The 16,598-nt window shown below is 37.5% G+C and overlaps 1 protein-coding gene across 5 annotated transcripts in view; it reads left to right on the top strand.

Annotated features, from left to right (window-relative positions):
• The window catches only part of ATP13A4 (ATPase 13A4), a 143,699-nt gene that overhangs the window by 110,537 nt on the left and 16,564 nt on the right, over positions 1–16,598 (top strand). For all 5 annotated transcript variants that reach the window (XM_077117894.1, XM_077117896.1, XM_077117897.1 and 2 more), the window contains 7 exons: positions 3,234–3,397; positions 4,232–4,354; positions 5,601–5,680; positions 7,092–7,134; positions 7,538–7,647; positions 10,196–10,292; positions 12,001–12,073. In XM_077117894.1, the coding sequence (XP_076974009.1) occupies positions 3,234–3,397; positions 4,232–4,354; positions 5,601–5,680; positions 7,092–7,134; positions 7,538–7,647; positions 10,196–10,292; positions 12,001–12,073 (690 nt within the window). The remainder of the gene's footprint in view (positions 1–3,233; positions 3,398–4,231; positions 4,355–5,600; positions 5,681–7,091; positions 7,135–7,537; positions 7,648–10,195; positions 10,293–12,000; positions 12,074–16,598) is intronic.

Genomic DNA, 16,598 nt, shown 5'->3' with positions numbered 1-16,598 from the left:
GTTTTAGCGTGCAAGGCTGCTGTGACAAATACCACACACTGATTGGTGTAACAATTATTGTCTCATGGTTTCAGAGGCCACAGGCTTCCACCTCAAGGCCTCAACAAGACCTTCTCCCCAGAGTCAGTAGCTCTCTGGGGCTGGCTTGTTGTAATCCTTGGAGTTCCTTGGCTGGCATCCCTGCCTCCTGTCACATGGCACTCTCTTCTCTCCTTGTGTTTGCTCTGCTGCTTTCCACCGACTCCTGGCTTCTTGCTGTGTGGCCTTTTCTGACTCACTGTCCTTTCTAAGGCCTCCAGTAACACATATGAAGGTCTGTACTGACTGAGTTGGGCCACACCTTAACTAAAAATAACGTCTTCAAAAGATCCTATTTGCACGTAAGTTTACATCCTTCACACCCACAGGAATGTGGATTAAGATGTCTTTTATTGGGGTACATAATTCAACTTACTGCAATCACCATGTACAGACTCACAGGTAAGTTAATTTACCTATCCTTTGCTAACCCCCAATTACAGCAGAACATTCTTTGTGTTTTTTTTTTTTTTCTTTGTGGTTTCTCAGGGTGCTTCCAGTGCTGATACCATATTTCTCTTTGGGGGTTATTGGCCCACTTCATACATATTTCATCCTTTAAAAGTCACATGCATTTAAACAATGTGATGTGCAATCACAGGGATGATAATGTTCCCTTTGTATAATACCCATCATGATTATATTTAGAAGCTTCAGGAGGAAGTCTAATGTTTACAGAGGAAGCAGTAAAAGACAGCATGCTATAAAAAGTTGTGGGGATTGAGACCTCTCAAGGGGCTACTTCTCCCCTTTATTTCTTGGCTCAGGTTGAAAACCCATGAAAGGAAGCATCATGTAATGTTAGAGTTAGTAGAGACTTTGGAGATCCATTAGTCCCTATTTGCAAGAGAAAAAATAGATTGCCAGACAAAGAAAATGATTTAGTTCTCAAGGCTCTCCATACCCTTCCAACCTGTGAAAACTGTAGGAGAAGCTAAGGTAGGGGCATCTACCTGGATGTTATTTGTATTTTAGTGATTGCTCTCGAAATCACTATATGTGTATTTCATATAGTGAACCCTCAAGCATAAACGTCCTTTACCCTTTATGTTACAGTTGATACATATATGATGTATACAGAAAACCCCACCAGACAGAGTTATAGTTTTTATTTTCAACAGTCAAGAGTTAAAGAATATAAGTGGAGTAAAATAGTCCTTTATATTTAGCCAGATACTTACATTTCTATTGCTCGTCTTTTATTCCTAACATTGCAGGCTCCCGTCTGATATCATTTCCTTCCAGCTTGTAGAAATTCCTGTAGCATTTCTTTTTGGCAACAAATTATCTTCATTTTCCTTCACCTGAGAATGTCTTTATTTCTCCTCATTCCTGAAGTTTCACTAGCTATAGGAGTCTGAGTTGACAGTTCTATTCTTTCAGCCCTTTAAAGCTGTTGTTTCCCATCATCTTGCCTCATGGTTTTGGATGAGAAATTTGCTATCATTTGCATCATTTTTTTACCTTATATGTGATGAGTTGTTTTTCTCTAGTTGCTTTTAAGATATCTTATTTATCTTGGGTTTATAACAGTTTGATTGTGATGTTTTCTGGGTTTGGTTTTCACTGAGTTTGTTATTTTGAATAAGCGTCTTGAATCTAAATTAAGTCTGAAAACTTAAAACTTCCCAAATTTGGGGAGTTTTCTGCAGTTATTTCTTCAATTATTTCTTTTTGATCCAATCTTCCTCTTGGACTCTAATAACAGAAATGTAAGGTCGCTTAATATCTCTAAAATTCTGTTCATTTAAAAAATTCTCTTTCTTCTTCAGATTGTATACTTTCTATTAATTTGTCTTAAAGTTCATTGACTTTCCTTTCCAATACATTTTGCTTTTGAGTCCAGTAATTTTTTTTCTTTCAATTGTTATCATTTTCAATTTAACAATATACTTTTTGGTCTTTTCTATAGTTTATATTTCTCTATTGAGAATTTCTATCTTTTCATTTATTTCAAGAGAATTAATCTTTACTATATAGGAGAGGCTTATAATAACTGCTTTAAAACTTCTGAAAATACAGACATCTGGGGCATCATGGCATTGATACTTGTGGATCATCTTTTATTTTTTTGAACATTGACTGGCCAGATTTTCCATATTTTATTTGTATGTTCAGTACTCAAAAATTTTGAATATTGAAAGACTTTGGATCCTCTTAACATCCTCCAGAGATTATTGTTTTTTGTTTGTTTCTTTGTTTTGTTTTATTTTATTTTGTTTTTTAGCAACCAGCCAACCGCATGTTCTACTTGCCTGTTGTAGTGGTTCTAATGTCCGCTTGGATTTCAAAGCTGCTAAGGTGTTTGGATGTGTCCCACTCAGGGGTTATTTGGGATTTTGGAGCTGATTATACCACAGTTCTGTTCCTGAGCTTTTTATTGTGCTCCTTTGGGTCTGTTCTGCTTATACACAGCTCTTGTTTGAGCTAGGATTCATATAGATTCATATACTGAATTTGTTCCCTTGTCCAGCTTTCCCTTCGCTAATATCTCCCATAATTTCCATCCTGCAGGAGCCCCTTTTTCTGATTCCTCTGGCCAGAAACACCAGTCGTCTATTGAATTTTTCAGCTGCCTGCATTATGAGACTGGAGCCCTCCCTAGAGTCAAACATGTGACTAATAACCATGTGAGAGGGAGAAAAAAAGAGAAATTCACCACCTTATAGGTTGTTGCTGAGAGTTTTAACTACCTTTCACATTCTTCCTTCTTTTGCTTACTTTTTAGACTCCTTAGGTAGTTACTCTTTGTATTTTGTCTGTATTTCAATCTCTTGAAAGACAGATTATTTAGTGAGTTTATTATATATTGGCTGGAAGTAAAATTACCATGCGCCAGAAGGATTTTGCTAAACTAAACATTTGCAAAGTTACCATTAAATGACAATAATAGATTTAAATTTCATCTTTTTATTTGCCTTTTCTACTCTTTGGCAAAAATATCCTGGTAAATTAGGTAAGTTAGGATTAAACAAATGAAAGGGTATAGGAACCAAAAAAAGGAATTATGGAACCATGGATGATCAGAACTGTAAGAGACTTTAGAAGATTATTTCTCTTTACTTCTAAAAGAAGGTCTAAATTCCTCACCATGATCTGCTAGACTCTATATGAGTTGACTCTGCTTCCTTAGAGATATTCTTGCTTTCTCCTAGGTGACAATCTTCAGACTGCAATAACAGTGGCCAGAAAGTCTGGCATGGTTTCTGAAAGTCAGAAAATCATCCTCATTGAAGCAAATGAAATGACTGGGTCCTCATCAGCATCAATATCTTGGAAATTAGTAGAAGAGAAGAAACATCTTGGCTGTGGGAATCAGGTATACCTTAAAAGGGACCTTCTACTATGTTAACTAACTTGTCTCACTGTGGTGGTGACTGAGCAGCTTTGACCAGTAAAAGTATATGGGTGACCTAGAGTTAATATACTTCTCCAAATGTGACACATATGCAGCTTAACTCAATTATATCAGTTTCCTATACTATTTCTACCAAGCTCTAAGTGTAGTGCTTTCCTGGGGAGCACTACATATAATCGTTCTTTTAAACTTGAAACAAACTCCTGGCTTTGTAGAAGAAAGAATATACTAAGCAGGGCTGTGAATCTAATTTCCCATTTTTCTTTTGCTTGTCATCCATTCCATTGGATTCAAAAGGGGTTCAGTCTCTGGGAGATACACTGCAGTGTGCCTCAGAAACTCTGACTATGTCTTCCGGGTCAGGGTGGGGAGCAGTTTTACTTGTTTAATCTCCAGTCTTATCTGTATTCTATCTCTATTGTGTCCTTTTGGAAAACTATTAATTCTGTAGGAAAAAAAATAGTAAATTTTCACTTGAGGGAGTTATTTGTTAAGCTGCAGTGCTTTTGTGTTTTACACTTGAAATATGTGAAATGTGCTCTTCTCTGGGACTCACTGAGGAGATCAAATCAGAATGAGAACAGGATATGAGTAAGTGTTATTCTCCTATCACTTGTGGCTGAGATGTGCAAAGACTGATCCAGCAAAGAGAAAGTGCTTCTCTGAGGAATCAGGGCTAGAGTGTGGCTGTTAAAGAGAGACTCTAGTCTGTCTTCATTGCCTTTCCTCAGATATACCTGTGGTCTTACCTCTAGCAAATGGGTTAGTCCAAAAGAACCCTCTCTTCCTTTGCAGGACAATTACATTAACATCAAGAAAGAAGTACCTAATAATGACAGAGAAGGAAGTTACCATTTTGCCCTAAGTGGAAAATCCTTTCAGGTTATAAGTCAACATTTCAGCAGCCTACTGCCAAAGGTAAATTCTAAGGGCATTTCAATCTCGCATAAAGATGCTGAAAATTTCATTTCAGAGCATGGGACTCTGTGATTCTAAACCTCTAAATAGGTAAGATTTAGAGATGAATGGTGAGTTCTATACATCATAAGGGAGGAAGATAAATTTTTGCAGAGGTTACTATTGTCTCATTTCCTACTAGATTTGAAATAAGTAGATTTGATTAGCCACTTTTCCATCATCTACAGAACTGAGATGTCAGTGACTTTGGGTAGCTATCACCATATTGCTTTGGTTAGCAGTCTCACAGGATAATGAAAAGCCTGCTGTTATACCGGAAGGCATGCCAAAAATAGATTTACTCTAGTAGATTTTTGAGAGAAGACCTCTATATTAAAACTGAAGAAGGTCAAACAAAATTTTCTGATGAAGAACAAGGCCATAGTGGGGGCAGATAACTTGTATGTGTGTCTCTGTGTGTGTATATATATGTATGTATATTGAAAACATGAACAAACTAGAGAAAAATTATATTCAAAGTAACTGAAAGAGAAATCCTTTGTATTTGATAGCTCATCATCTTAGATATTGTTTAAGAAAAAAAATATTAAAGATTTTGAGATTGAGGGGGCCCTTAGCTGCATCTACTTCCAGGAAGAGCAGGGAATACACAGATTTAAAACAGAAAAATTTAGGTTCTAAGTTGAAGGAGCTAGTACAGGTGTTTATAACCTCAAATGATCCATGTTTCATGGCCACAATTATGTTTGGGATATCAGTTGAATTTCACAGTTGGTCAAGTCCCAGTGGTATGTTTGAGAATGACCACAAATAGTCATTATTTCACCATTAGACTGTTTTTCCGCTACCTCTATTTCTAGGAAGCAGTTGCCTCCTTTTTTTCTTGTGCTCCTGACCTCTTATTTTGCAAGTTCTCATACTCTACTAGTTAAGATTCTACTAAACCCAGAATTCTTCAGGAACATATGCACCACGGTAATGAGCTAAGTTCCTGTAGGTCACCATTTTTAGCAAACATTTTTAAAAATAATCATTTTTATTGATTTGTGGTCTCCAATGGTCAGATATCTGATGAATAAAGTCTCAGTGTCCATTTTAAGACCCCAAACAGGGCTCCTTGGAAACAAACTTTATTCTTATTCATGTACTCGTAAATATTACCACGTCAGTGTTTTGAGTGTTAACGTTTATTTCGTTCATGATCAGCTGATATGATAAAAGACTTTCCTTTTGGGGTTCTTTACAGATACTGATCAATGGGACCATCTTTGCAAGAATGTCACCTGGGCAAAAATCCAGTCTGGTGGAAGAATTTCAGAAACTGGAGTAGGTTATCTACCAATTCAGGTGGTGTGAACTGTGTGAAGGCATAGCAGTCAGGGGAGCGGTATAGGGAGGTTTGACTAGGGAAGTGGCTGTCACCTTGGCTACATATGAGAATCACCTAAGAAGCTTTTAAAACTTATCAATAACAGAACCTCACCCTTCAGCGATTCTGAGTCTATGTTTCATAGCGGCTCTGGCCAATATTGCATTTTCAAAGCTCCTCAGGTAAGTCAATTGTGCATCTAGCATTGACAACCACTGGGCTAGAACAAAAGGGGCATAAAAGGATATAGGGAGAAATACACCTGGAAAGTTAATTTACATTCAGATCCAGGAAACACAATGAGAATTTAGACTTGATTTTTATAAGCTGATATCATCACAGTTATGACATAGGAAGATCTGTAGGACAAGAGATTCATAAAATCCTGTTGGAAAACATTCCAACATTCCTATGCCAAAACATCTTATCCACCCTAAATTAGAAAAGTACTCTTTTAACATGAAGGATCTCTATTCCTAGATAGAATGGGCAGTCCAAATAAAATACCTATTATTTGGGCCCTTTGTTTCTTGTCAATGGAACACTCCAGAGTACCAGGATCTTTCTTTACTTTTCTCCTGGGACCACATCCATGCACCCTCGCCTCCATCTTCCTACGCATTAGACAAGCTTCTTGGTTTAAAAAGTCCTGTCTTCTCAACATGGTTGGAAACTTAGAGATTAAAGTGGTAGGCACCAAAAGTGCAGCAAATTCTGTAAATGCTGTCAGAGTGCTCCTAGTTTCAAAAGCACACCATCCATAATCTTTGCCAGAGAGATTGTGAAAGAGAGCAATATTCACTGCTTCAGAAAACCATCCTGAAGCATGGATATATTTTCTTTCATTTCTGGCACTGCATTTTGTATTAAGTAACTGCTGACACAGCAGCATCCTTTCCTCTTAGCATTAATAGCAGTAACCACTAATACTTGTTTATCATTTCAGAATTTACAAGGCACCTTCCCATAGAACCTGCCATTTAATATTCATAACACTTTGTAGGAAAGAAATATGATAGTCAAAAAATCGTAAAGTCACCAGGTCAAAGATGCAGACCTTCTGGTTTGAAATCCCATCCCTGGTGTTTCGCTAAGTAAATGCGAACATTCCGGTTTTACAGCTGAGAAAGCTGCTCCCTAAACAGTGAAGTTCAGGAGTCAGAAGGGGTGTGCTGGATTCTTAACCCATTGTATGATCTGTCAAGTCACACTTTACTTGTAGTCCCACCAGACTGTTAGGGAAACGCCCCCAAAATGAATAATAAGTTTAGCTCCTAAATAGTGAAGTTCACTTTGTCTTTTTAATGAGATAAATTAGCTGGTAGAATGGCCTTGCTCTCCACAGCAATTGACATGGTTCTCTTTCAGTTACTTTGTAGGTATGTGCGGTGATGGGGCGAATGACTGTGGGGTAAGTAGCAGCCAGCTTGTGGGACCAAAATCTCTGTCAATTACACTTGCCAGGAGCCCTTTAAAGAGAGTATCTCATGGAATATATGCCATCTCCATTTTTCTTAAAGGAGAAACTTATGCCGATGGAGTTGGGAGGGATTTGACCAAACCCACAGAATGACTCAGAGATCCACTGAGATTTAATGCGCCAGATTTTGGTTCCAGAGTTTCTACTTCTTTGGCTACACATCCCACCGCCTTCTCTTCCTCTTGTAGCAGGCTGAGCAAAGGCTGGTCACCTCCTGGCTGGCTCTTGGGCCCTGAGGCCACCAAGCATGGTGCTTAGCTGGGATTTTACTATGTGGCCTCACTAGGGTTGTGTGTCATTTTACATGAGCAGTAAGCTGATGGTTTGCTTTCAGGCTTTGAAAATGGCCCATGTCGGCATCTCTTTGTCAGAGCAGGAGGCATCTGTGGCTTCGCCTTTCACCTCCCAAACTCCAAACATTGAGTGTGTACCTCACCTTATCAAGTAAGTAGGCATCTCCCCCACCATTTAAAAAAAAATTTCTCCAGACTTTTAGGGGCCAAATCACACAGCCTGGGAATGACCAGGGAAACTTTGATTGTGTCTCAGGGCTGAGAGGGTGATTCAAACATTCCTACTCCCAAATGGACTTACTATAAGTTAAAAAAATAAAACTAGGAGAGCAGTGACATTCCCAATAAAAGTCATTGATTAGGTAATTTTTAGAAGGATCTGGAACTTGTACTGCCTTGTCAATCATTCCGCTTATTGTTATTTATTTATTCACTCTTTTTCCTTAGATGCTTTATACTGGGAGGTTGACAGAAGCCTTCTCTTCCCCACTTGCCTTCCTTCCATTATATATTTTCATGTTTCTTTACAGTACCCTTCCCATCACTAGTTTTTAAAATATTCATCTTTGTTGCTTCCTCTAAAATTTATTTTGCTGCTTTAAGTATCCCCCCCAGAACATTTACTTCTGCTGCATTTTATTTGCATAATAGAGATGGTTGGTGCTGTGTCAGACTTGATTATTATAATAACTAGAATATGTTTACAATTTATAAAGTACTTTAATGCTTATTATCTTATACTTCAAAACAACCTGGAGATGTAGAAATGATTATTTCTTTCACAAACCATAAACTGAGGCTTAGAGAATGTATATGATGTATTAAAGATTATACAGACATGTAGAGTTGAAGATCTGAATTTGAACTCATTTTGCTTAAGTATATTTTACCTGTAAATCTCATACTCTTTCCACCATATTAAAATAGTGATTTGGCTAACTCCTCCCCAGGTTTTCTATTGATCCTATTTATTATTATTTGTTAGCAAATATTTATTGAGCAATACTTAGTGCCAGCCAATATTGGGGGGACTGGGGACCAAGAAGCAAGTAAAATAAAAGACCATTGATCTCACAAAGCATTCTTTAGGTGAAAGAAGTCCAGCAATAAAAAAGTAAATAGATAATAAAGACAATACTTGGAATTTGGTAGGTACCATCAAGGAAATAAAAAGGATAATGTGTAAGGTAGTAAGATGGCTGGGGAGGTGGAATTGGCTGCTTTGAATGGCTTGGTGTAGAAAGTTTCTTTAAGGGAGTGAAGAATGAGGAGGAACTAACCATCTAGGCACAGTGAATGCTGGCGGGAAAGCCCTGATATGGAAAAAAGCCTGGCTTGGGGATCAGGCTTTGGCATCCCAGGAAATCATTATGATCACAAATAAAAATAAAACCTATTTCTTCCAAAATGAAATAGACAATAGTGACATTGCACAAGTAATCAATTCAATGGTTTAAATATATCCTGTTTATTCAGTCAGTCAACAACACAAATTAATATGGTCGTAGTCTCTGATCTACTTATATTTGATATGTAACCCATCTGAAGGTGCATATTGTTTTCAGCAGTTTTAAGAAATAGTGGGTGTTTTGGTTTCCCAGCTGCTAAAGCCAATACCATACAATGGATTGGCTGAACAACAGGAACTTATTGGCTCCTGGTTTCAGAGGCTAGAAGCCTTGCTTCCTACTCATGTTAGTATCTTCTGGCTGCCTGACAATCTTTGGGGTTCCTTGGCTTTTCTGTCACATGGCAATGCACGTGGCCATGTCTATTCCTCTCTCTTCCCGGTTCTCCTGACTTCTAGCTTCTGGCTGTTCCCTGTGGCTTCTGCATACAAAGACTTCAGCCATATTGGATTAAGGCTTATTCTCATTCTTTGGTTGGGCACACCTTCACTAATAACATCATCGGAGGTCCTATTTACAAATGGGTTCACACCCCTGGGACCAGGGTTGGGACCTGAACACGCCTTTTGTGGGGGACAGGATTCAGTCTTCTATAGTTGGGAATATCAAAATGAAACTTGAATCCAATGTGTGCCAAAATCCTGAAGCACCTGCAGGAAAATAGCTCCTAAACCACCTTATTTACATCCTCGATCACAGATGAAGAAACTGTGACTGAGAGAGAGGAAATGATCTTCCAAATCATGCTAGTGAATTGGTATGAGACCAGGAACTAGGTCCCAGGTCCCTGACGCTGAGTTCAGGAGTTGCAGTCATGTCCACAGAAAGAACCAGAGTAACTAAATCTGGGCTCCACAGCCAGAGCAATGCCTGCGAACCTCAGCCTGGAATTGGTCCTTCCTGAAAATAGAGTCATTTAGCATACTGACAGCCAGCTCCCATAGCTTCAAGGCTGTCCAGTCTGTCAGACAAAAATCGTATAATCAAGGGAGTGCAAGGGCAGTTCAGTGATAGAATTTTCACCTGCCATGCGGGAGACTTGAGTTTGATTCCCAGCTCACGCACTTCCCCAAAACAAAACAAACAGGCAAAACAAAACAAACAAAAATTCAACAAATGGTGCTGCAATAACAGGATACTCACATGGAAAAAGAATGAAATGTGACCCCTGCCATACAGCATACAAAAACAAAAAGAATGATATGGTATAATCAGACTTCTGATTTTTTTTTCTCCTGCGCTCAGCTGAACAACACAGAATAACTGACCTCATTTCTTTTCCTTACCCAGGGAAGGACGTGCGGCTCTAGTCACCTCATTTTGCATGTTTAAGTACATGGCTCTGTACAGCATGATTCAGTATGTCGGTGTTCTGCTGCTCTACTGGGTATGACTTGGGACCTAACACAAGTGGAGATGCACTCTCAGTTTGCAGTGCTTCGTACTGGAGAGTAATCAGGCTGTTTGCACATGCCCAGTCCCTCTAAAACTGTCCTATAGTATTTGAAAGTATATCAGAAATAGACACATGTACACAGGAAAGGTTGCTGGTGTCAGTTCTCTCTCTCTCCAACACAAAACCTTTAATCTATGAGTAGTCAAGGATCAGGACCGAGCACACACTTTCTCCCAGACATTTTCACCTGCCCGGCTTGGGCAAGGTCTCTCTACCTTGTTCTGTGGTCCTACCATAGCATAAAGTTCATTAAGGAGTTGATTCGCTGCAGTGGTGTGCTGGTAAATGTTTTATAACTGGTTTTTCCTGGGAAAATGAGCCCCGATTATTAACGCTGGCCCATTTCTGTGGTGTAACTACTCCCATCATGGCTGATTTCAAGCTACCATCGTGACATCAATGAACGTGGAGTTGGGAAGAGATGTACAGTGGTTTGTAGTATGGATACAACAAGGTAAATAAGCTCAAGGGATAGATAACAGTAATATGTAGTACAATGATTAAGACGTGCTAAATTTTAAGATTTTATTACTTCTGTTTTTCATAGAACTTATTTAATGGTAAGTTTGTGAGATTTAGTTTTTTAAATAATGCCTGTGGTTTACAGAAAATCCTGAAAATTTAGCCGTCAGGTCTCATAAGCTAGCATACGCCATCTCTAGCACACCACTGATTCCCTGCATATGGGGATTTGAAAATTGGTTTATCATACACAAAAACTCATAGGTCTTCTGATGGTTTTTACTAATTAATATGATATAAGAGAAGAAATCCCATGCCTATTGTTTATCCCCCCAACTTGCATGCTTATTTCATTAGGTAAACACTGAATTCTTCAAAAAGATATTATTGCATTTGTGCTGAACTTATCTAGCTTCATCTCTGTATCTTGTCTTGCCTTTGGGTTGAAGGTTTTAGCTCCATTGCTTTCAGATTACTTGCATCTTTTCCTACTCACTAATGAATGGCTTGGAAAAGGACAGGTCATTAAAAAAAATTTGACACTATTTTAGAATCCAAAAATCTAATCATGCTTGCAAGTTCAGTTCAATATGAAATTTCATTATTTCCTTCTCACTAAGGGGGAATGGGGACAGCAAAACAAGCCTGCTTGAACATAAAGCCTGAATGTATTCTATTCAAAGGTCCCAAGGTGCTTCATCAGTACTTTCTAATATCAACTCTAACAACGCCCCATAATGTAAAGAGTGGTTTGTGTTACTGTCATTTTCCATCAGGTAAAATGTAGGCAGGATCACCACACAGTTGGTATGTTATCATTTGGAATGTACTATTTTGTTGTGCCAGACCAAATCCCAAGTTTTGTGCTAAACAGTAAAAAAGAGCAAAGATGAACCTAGTATAGGGAGGCATTGTCCCCCCAAAACAAAACAAAACAGGGTTATATCATTGCACAGAAGAGGAAACCAAAAACCCATGATGGAGGCCACAAGGGTTTCACAGGCTTGGTTTTGGTGCCCCCACCAGCCCTGCCCCTTACTGACCTGAAGCGGAAGACTCAGACCATGCTACCTCCTCAGCATTTGTTTAGAAACCCTACAACATAGGATTGCAATGATGTCAAATGTACTGAGGTCAACCCTCGGCCTTTCTGAGCCTCTTTACTTTTTCATTTCAGGAGACAAATACCCTTTCAAATTACCAGTTTCTGTTCCAGGATCTGGCCATTACGACTCTTATTGGAGTAACAAGTAAGACACTTTTGTAAACTTTCTTCCTAGAGGTACTCCCTTCAGCTGGTTTCCCTCTGCCCCGAAGAGTTACCCACCAGGGAGGACAGCAGCAGTGACCATGCGTAAAAAGATTCCCATGGGTGTATTCTGAGAGAAAGAGGAAACAGGAGCCTCATATATACATGTTAAAAGAAAGGGTTAGCTAAGGAAAGGCTGTTGGTTATTTTGCTGCTTTCCACAAAATACAAATCGTCTCTAAATGGTTGCTAAACACTTAAAATGAAAAAAGCACTTTAAAAATCAGAAACACTGACTTCAGTGTGCTCTGCAAGTATAGTTATAGTTGAAATGTGCCCAATTTGTAGAAGCTAAATGGCTTTTATGTTTCTCACCTCCAAATTCTGGTCTCTTAGGATTTGGAACACAGTTTAAAGGTAATCTTGCTATCATAACACTCCCAACTAATATATGAATCATCTCTCCAATTTCCCTGCTGAGAGGTTTTTCTATCTCACCCATTAACCATACTCTCTACCCACATTCTTTACTTTTCTCTTTGCTACACATAAATGCTAAGAGATCTACTTGTATTTTGAATCCTATATCCTCCCCATCTTTTAAGGACTTTGCTCATGTCATAACCTCTTTCTCCTTCTCATCAACTTTTCTTTGTTCTACTAGATCATTCCCATCAGCATATAAATATGTTCTAGATTCTTATTTCTCTAAAAACTAATTTTTGACAATAAATCCCCCATAAGCTACTACCCTCTTTATTCTCAACCTTACCGAACAGTTGTGTATACACACTTTCTCCATATACCATCTCTAAATCTATTATCACCCCATTTTTGTGCTGTCATTTGGTGAGAGGGAGTGGCATATGTCTAACAACTGACTCTCTAAAAAATAATATTCATATCTCTATATGTTTTTATATATGTACACATATATAAACACATAAATTTATTATAAACTTTAATAAAATGAAGAATGCATAGTGCACAGTTTGCAAGTAATAATAAATAAAATATACAATATTCTTTATTGCAAATTCCATTTTGCCAATTATTTCTTACAGAAAGCTTTCATTATTTGCCAACTCTTGTATCATGGTAGACCTACAGTTGCAATTGATGACTGAGTTATTTCCAACATTAATGCTGGCTGACATTTTCCTTTACCTTAATGAGTAAGATGAAAGCAAAACAACAAAGACTTATCGAAGCTTCACTCTTTTGTCAATGATGTGAGCAAGTTTGCTGAATCAAATAATAGTTCTTGAATGCTAGAAGAATATTCCATCATTTTAAATATTTTATTCATGGTGCAATGGCTACATTTATGACATAGTTTTAATCTCCATTATTAGCCTCAAGAACATTAAAATGTAGTAAAATAATTAGGATATGATGATTTTTGAGTATTCATTATCTTTGTTTTTAATATGTTTATTCAATTGTGATTTTATATCATTTATTTTCATTGATATATGTGTTTAACAACTGGTATAAAAATTTAACAATTGGCTCTTGTGATCTAGTATGAGCTAGCTCTGTCTACCAGATGGGCTGGAATGGTGAACACATTAAAAAGGTATCAGTGTTTGACTACCTCGTCTACATGCCTCATGGTCTTTTCCTCTTAGATCTTAGCAGCCATTAGCATTATATGAATTATCTTTCCAATTCATATCTAATTATAATGCTTGTACATTATATTAGAAATTATTCAAGATCTTGGCTTTAAAACTCACAGCTAACATCATGCTTAATGGTGAAAGAATGGATGCTTTCCCCCTAATAACAGGAACCAGACAAGGATATTTGCACTCACCACTTCTATTCAACATAGTACTAGAGATTCTAGCCAAAGCAATTAGGCATGAAAAAGAAATAAAAGACATCCAGATTATAAATTAAGAAGTAAAAGAAAAAATGACAAGATCTTGTAGACAGAAGATCCTAAAATAAAAATACCTGTTTTGTGAGTACAGCAAGATTGCATAATACAAGATCAATAAGAAAAAATAAATTGCATTTTATACACTTGAAATGAACAATCCAAAAATGAAATTAGGAAAATGATTCCAGTTACAATAGCATCAAAAAGAAAAAGTACTTAAGAAAATTTAATGAAAGTGCAAAAATTATATTCTGGAATCTGCAAAACATTGTTGAAAGAAATTAAAGAAGATCTAAGTCGAAAAAAAAATGCCATGCTCTGGATCAGAACACTTAACATCATTAGGTTGACATTGCTTTGCAAACTTACTTACAGATTCAACAAAATACCTAGCGGACTCCCAGCTGACTTCTTTGTAGAAATTGACAAGCTGATTCATGTAGAATTGGAAGGACCCAGAATAGCCACAACAATACTGAAAAGAACAAAACTGGGGTGGGGGGGATTTACACTTTCCAATTTCACAGCTTATTACAAATCAATGGTGATCAAGATAGTGTAGTACAGACACAAAGATAGATTTATAGATCAATGGAATGGGATTCAGATCCCTCCCCCTCAAAAAAAGCCTAAACATCTATAGTCAACTGATTTTTGGCAAGATGTGAAGACTGCTCAATGGTTAAAGAACTATTTAATGTTTAGTTTTGTTAAGAAATGATGCTAGGACAACTGGACAGTCACATGCAAAAGAAAGAAGTTGAACTCATAACTCTTACCATAATGTAATTTAAAAGGGATCAAGGATTTAATTGTAAAAATGAAAGCTATAAAACTGTGGAAACATAGGAATCAATCTTCAAGACCTTGGATTTGGCAAATGAATCTTAGATATGACTCCCAAAGCATAAGCAACAACAACAAAATTCATAAACTGGACTTTATCAAAATTAAAAACTTGTGTGCTTCAAACAACACAGGACAGGACACTATGGAATGGGAGAAAATATTTGCAAATCATATATATGATAAGAGGGTTATATCTAGAATATATAAAGCACTCTTAAATCTCAATAATAAAAAGACAAATAACCCAATTAAAAAATGGGTGACGATCGGTCAACCAAGATGGGGTATAAAATACTACCAGGTTCCATTTCCTCACAGAATCCTTCAACTAGCAAAAACTAGCAAAGCCATCTTCCTCAAAACTCTGGAAGGCAGTTAGAGTATTGCAGTAATGAGACAAGTGTCAGATCAATGAAACACAACTTAAAATCATTAGAAGAATCTCATGATGACCTTGTTGGCTTTTCCTCACCCTCCTAGTGTGGTGTGGGATTGCTTATGCCCCCACTGAAGTTCCTTGTCAGGTTGTGGAGGGAAAAGCATAACCCTTATGCACATGCTGGGGTGCCTGTATGTTGGGGCCGATATATCTGGTGGCAGCCTAAAATTCTGAACCAGAACACTTGTCTCTGGCTTGGCCTCCCACACCTTTCTACGTTGCAGGCAAAAGAAAGCTGTGCACAGCTAAAGCAAAGTAAAAAACAATTAAATCAAAGCACCCTGGGGCAAAAGATCACAGGCTTTAAGAAATAGAGCACCTGGTGAGGTGTGTGTGTGTGTGTGTGTGAGTTTATTTTATAGAAATAGAGAAAGCACTACAATTCCTATACACAGGAGACTTCTTTAGTTCAAGAGTCCAAGCCCAGCACAATATGTAGGCTTGGAAAAGACAGAAAGGACCCTGAATTTTCAGCATGGGCTGATTTTCTGGATAGGAGGGCTAAATTCTGAAGGAGAGCATCAGCTAACACAGAGGCAATTTGTAAAGAATGTGAAAGGCATTTTTGCATTGGTTTGTTTTCTTGGATCTTGACATCAAGTATATCTCTGTCATATCACTAGTTAGATACAAACTAAGGAACAGACAGCTCTGGGACTAGATCACAGAGTTAGCCTTTAAAATATTAAAATGTACAATGTGCATCAAAAGATTACAATACAAACAAAGGAACAGGAAATTGTGGACAATTCAAAAATAAAGCACAATAAAATATCAGAAACAGTTGATGAAGAATACCAGACTTTGTACATACAGGATGAAAAAAATAATTTTCAGTATTCTCAAAGTGATAAAGGTAAAATCATGGAAAGAATTATTAAAGGATATCAGGAAAATGGTGAATAAATAATTTGAGAATCTAAATAAAGAGAATTTTTATAAAAGACAACCTACAGAATGGGAAAAATATTTGGAAACTACGTATCGGATAAGGGTTTAATATGCAGAATATACAAAGAAGTTCTAAAACCGAACAACAAAAAAACTAGCAACTCAGTTAAAAAATGGGCCAGAGACTTGAATAGATAGTTCTCCAAAGAAGATTTACGAATGACCAAATCCACGTCAAGGAATATTATTCTGTCATAAAAAAGAACAAAGAACTGACAGCTACAACTTGAATGAAACTTGAATGCACACTATGCTAAGTGAAAGAAGCCCGTCATAAAACACCACATATAATGTGATTCCATTCATAGGAAAGCCCAGAATAGGGAAATCTCTAGAGACAGAAAATAGATTAGTGGTTGTTTAGGGCTGGGGGTGAAGATGGGTGTGGGTGGGTATGGA

This window comes from Tamandua tetradactyla, chromosome 10 (genome assembly GCF_023851605.1).
Source record: "Tamandua tetradactyla isolate mTamTet1 chromosome 10, mTamTet1.pri, whole genome shotgun sequence".
Lineage (NCBI taxonomy): Eukaryota > Metazoa > Chordata > Mammalia > Pilosa > Myrmecophagidae > Tamandua > Tamandua tetradactyla.
This window is presented reverse-complemented; position numbering and strand designations above follow the sequence as displayed.